Source organism: Mastomys coucha, unplaced genomic scaffold (genome assembly GCF_008632895.1).
Source record: "Mastomys coucha isolate ucsf_1 unplaced genomic scaffold, UCSF_Mcou_1 pScaffold21, whole genome shotgun sequence".
Classification (NCBI taxonomy): domain Eukaryota; kingdom Metazoa; phylum Chordata; class Mammalia; order Rodentia; family Muridae; genus Mastomys; species Mastomys coucha.
Genome location: NW_022196904.1, coordinates 136216419 through 136218459, shown reverse-complemented (window position 1 = coordinate 136218459; position 2041 = coordinate 136216419). Strand labels below are relative to the sequence as shown.

At 52.0% G+C, this 2041-nt stretch overlaps 2 protein-coding genes across 4 annotated transcripts in view; both read left to right on the top strand.

The window, feature by feature from the left end:
- LOC116103350 (RNA-binding protein 14-like) overlaps positions 1–2041 on the top strand; it is a 47552-nt gene that overhangs the window by 13465 nt on the left and 32046 nt on the right. The window lies entirely within an intron of this gene.
- LOC116103346 (RNA-binding protein 4) overlaps positions 1561–2041 on the top strand; it is a 71448-nt gene continuing 70967 nt past the window's right edge. For all 3 annotated transcript variants that reach the window (XM_031389223.1, XM_031389222.1, XM_031389217.1), the window contains exon 1: positions 1561–1897. In XM_031389223.1, the coding sequence (XP_031245083.1) occupies positions 1561–1897 (337 nt within the window). The remainder of the gene's footprint in view (positions 1898–2041) is intronic.

Genomic DNA, 2041 nt, shown 5'->3' with positions numbered 1-2041 from the left:
TGGAGCTGATTCCTCTTACTTGTAAAATGCTCTCCTTAAAGGAAAGGGGAGCTCACATGAACAAGAAAACCATAAAGGGATAGAGAGATGGCCCAACAGTTAAGAGTAGAGGAACAGTTTCCAGAGGACACATGTTTGAGTTCCAGCATACACATAGCAGCTCAGAAACACCAGGATCTCATGCACTCTTCTGGCTTCCACAGGCACTGCATGCACGTGGTATATGACTACATACAGGCAAACATTCATACACACAAAACATTAAAAGAAACCCGCCAAGACTCAAGAGACCCCTCCCCAAGGTTATTTGTTTATTTGACATACGGTCTCATGTATCCCAGGCAGTTTGGGATAACCTTCAACTTTTTTTTTTTCTTCAAGACAGGGTTTCTCTGTGTATCCTTGACTGTCCTGGAACTCACTCTGTAGACCAAGCTGGCCTCGAACTCAGAAATCCGCCTGACTCTGCCTCCCAAATGATGGGATTAAAGGTGTGCGCCACCACCTCTGGTTCAGCCGTTAAAGGCTAGGCTCACAACCAAAAATGTAAAGTTATTTTATGTGTATGGGTGTTTTGCTTGTTTCTCTGTGTACCACATACATGCAATGGCCAGTTCCCTTGGAAATAGAATTAGTTGGTTGAAAGCTCCCATGTAAGTGCTGGGAATTGAATTCAAGTTTTCTGGAAAAGCAGCAAGCTCTCTTAACGAGTGAGCAGCCCTCCCTCTCTTAAGTTTTTGTTCTTTGAAAGACAGGGTCTCTATATATCCCTTGCTATCCTGGATCTCACTGTGTAGGCCAGGCTGGCCTCGAACAGATTCCTCCTGTGTTTGTTTCTGGGTGCCGGGATTAAAAGAGTGCCCACCCCTCCTGGCCTCTTCCTCGTATTTTTTTTTAAGATCCAACTTTTGGCTTCCTCAGGATTACCACTCTTCTATTTTATGGAACATCATATTGTGATAAACTCCATGCATACAATAAGCGGGCACCACCATTAATTCTCGAAATTCCGTAAGGTTGAGACAGACGCTCAGGATTCATTGTCTGCAAAATCCTCCAGAGCCTAAGTTCCCCACATCAAGTGCTCGCAAAGACCGAGTTACTGGCTTTTACAGAGGAGGTAGGTGCCTTTCAGTCGGGGGGGGGGGCGAACCCAGACTAAAAGGGGTTCATCTGGTCTCTCCCTCTGGGCACTGCCTTACTGCAGACACTGAGGCTGCCACAACAATACCTGGGGTTTGGCTGAGGCAGCTCCAACGTAGGAGCCCGAACTTCCCTAGAGAACAAAGTTTTCCTTGGGGCCCTGCCGGCACGCCACACCCCGGCCCGAGGCAGCTCTTCTGACTAGGCCTCGGCAGACATAGCCTGAGCTCCCTTCACGGTCCCCGGCCCTTCTTTCCCTTCCCCCCGAAGGTGGCGGTTGGTTGCGTGCCTCTCTGCCTTTCCTACCGTGTTCTCAGTCGCCAGCCATTCCTGTGGAGGACTGCGGGTCCTTTGGACGTTTTGCCTGTCGCTGTAGGAGAGGTCCTGTCTCTCTGAGAAGGCGGTTGCGGCGGCAAAATGAAGATTTTTGTGGGCAATGTCGATGGGGCAGATACGACACCGGAGGAGTTGGCAGCCCTCTTCGCGCCCTATGGCACGGTCATGAGCTGTGCCGTCATGAAACAGTTTGCCTTCGTGCACATGCGCGAGAATGCTGGCGCGGTGTGCGCCATGGAGGCCCTGCATGGCCACAAGCTGTGCCCAGGTCGCGCGCTCGTGGTGGAGATGTCGCACCCGAGGCCCCTGAACACTTGGAAGATTTTCGTGGGCAATGTATCGGCTGCATGCACAAGTCAGCAATTGCGCAGCCTCTTCGAGCGCCGTGGATGCGTTATGGAGTGTGACGTGGTAAAAGGTAACCCGGGAGCGTGCTGGGGGAGGGGACACGCGCGGTGCTCTCAGCCTGTTAGCCACGCCCCTTACTCTGGGGATGGTCCTCATGGTTGGGAATGGTGGGGCAGTGTGCGGGAGCGGGACCTAAGGTGCTGGGGGCGAGATG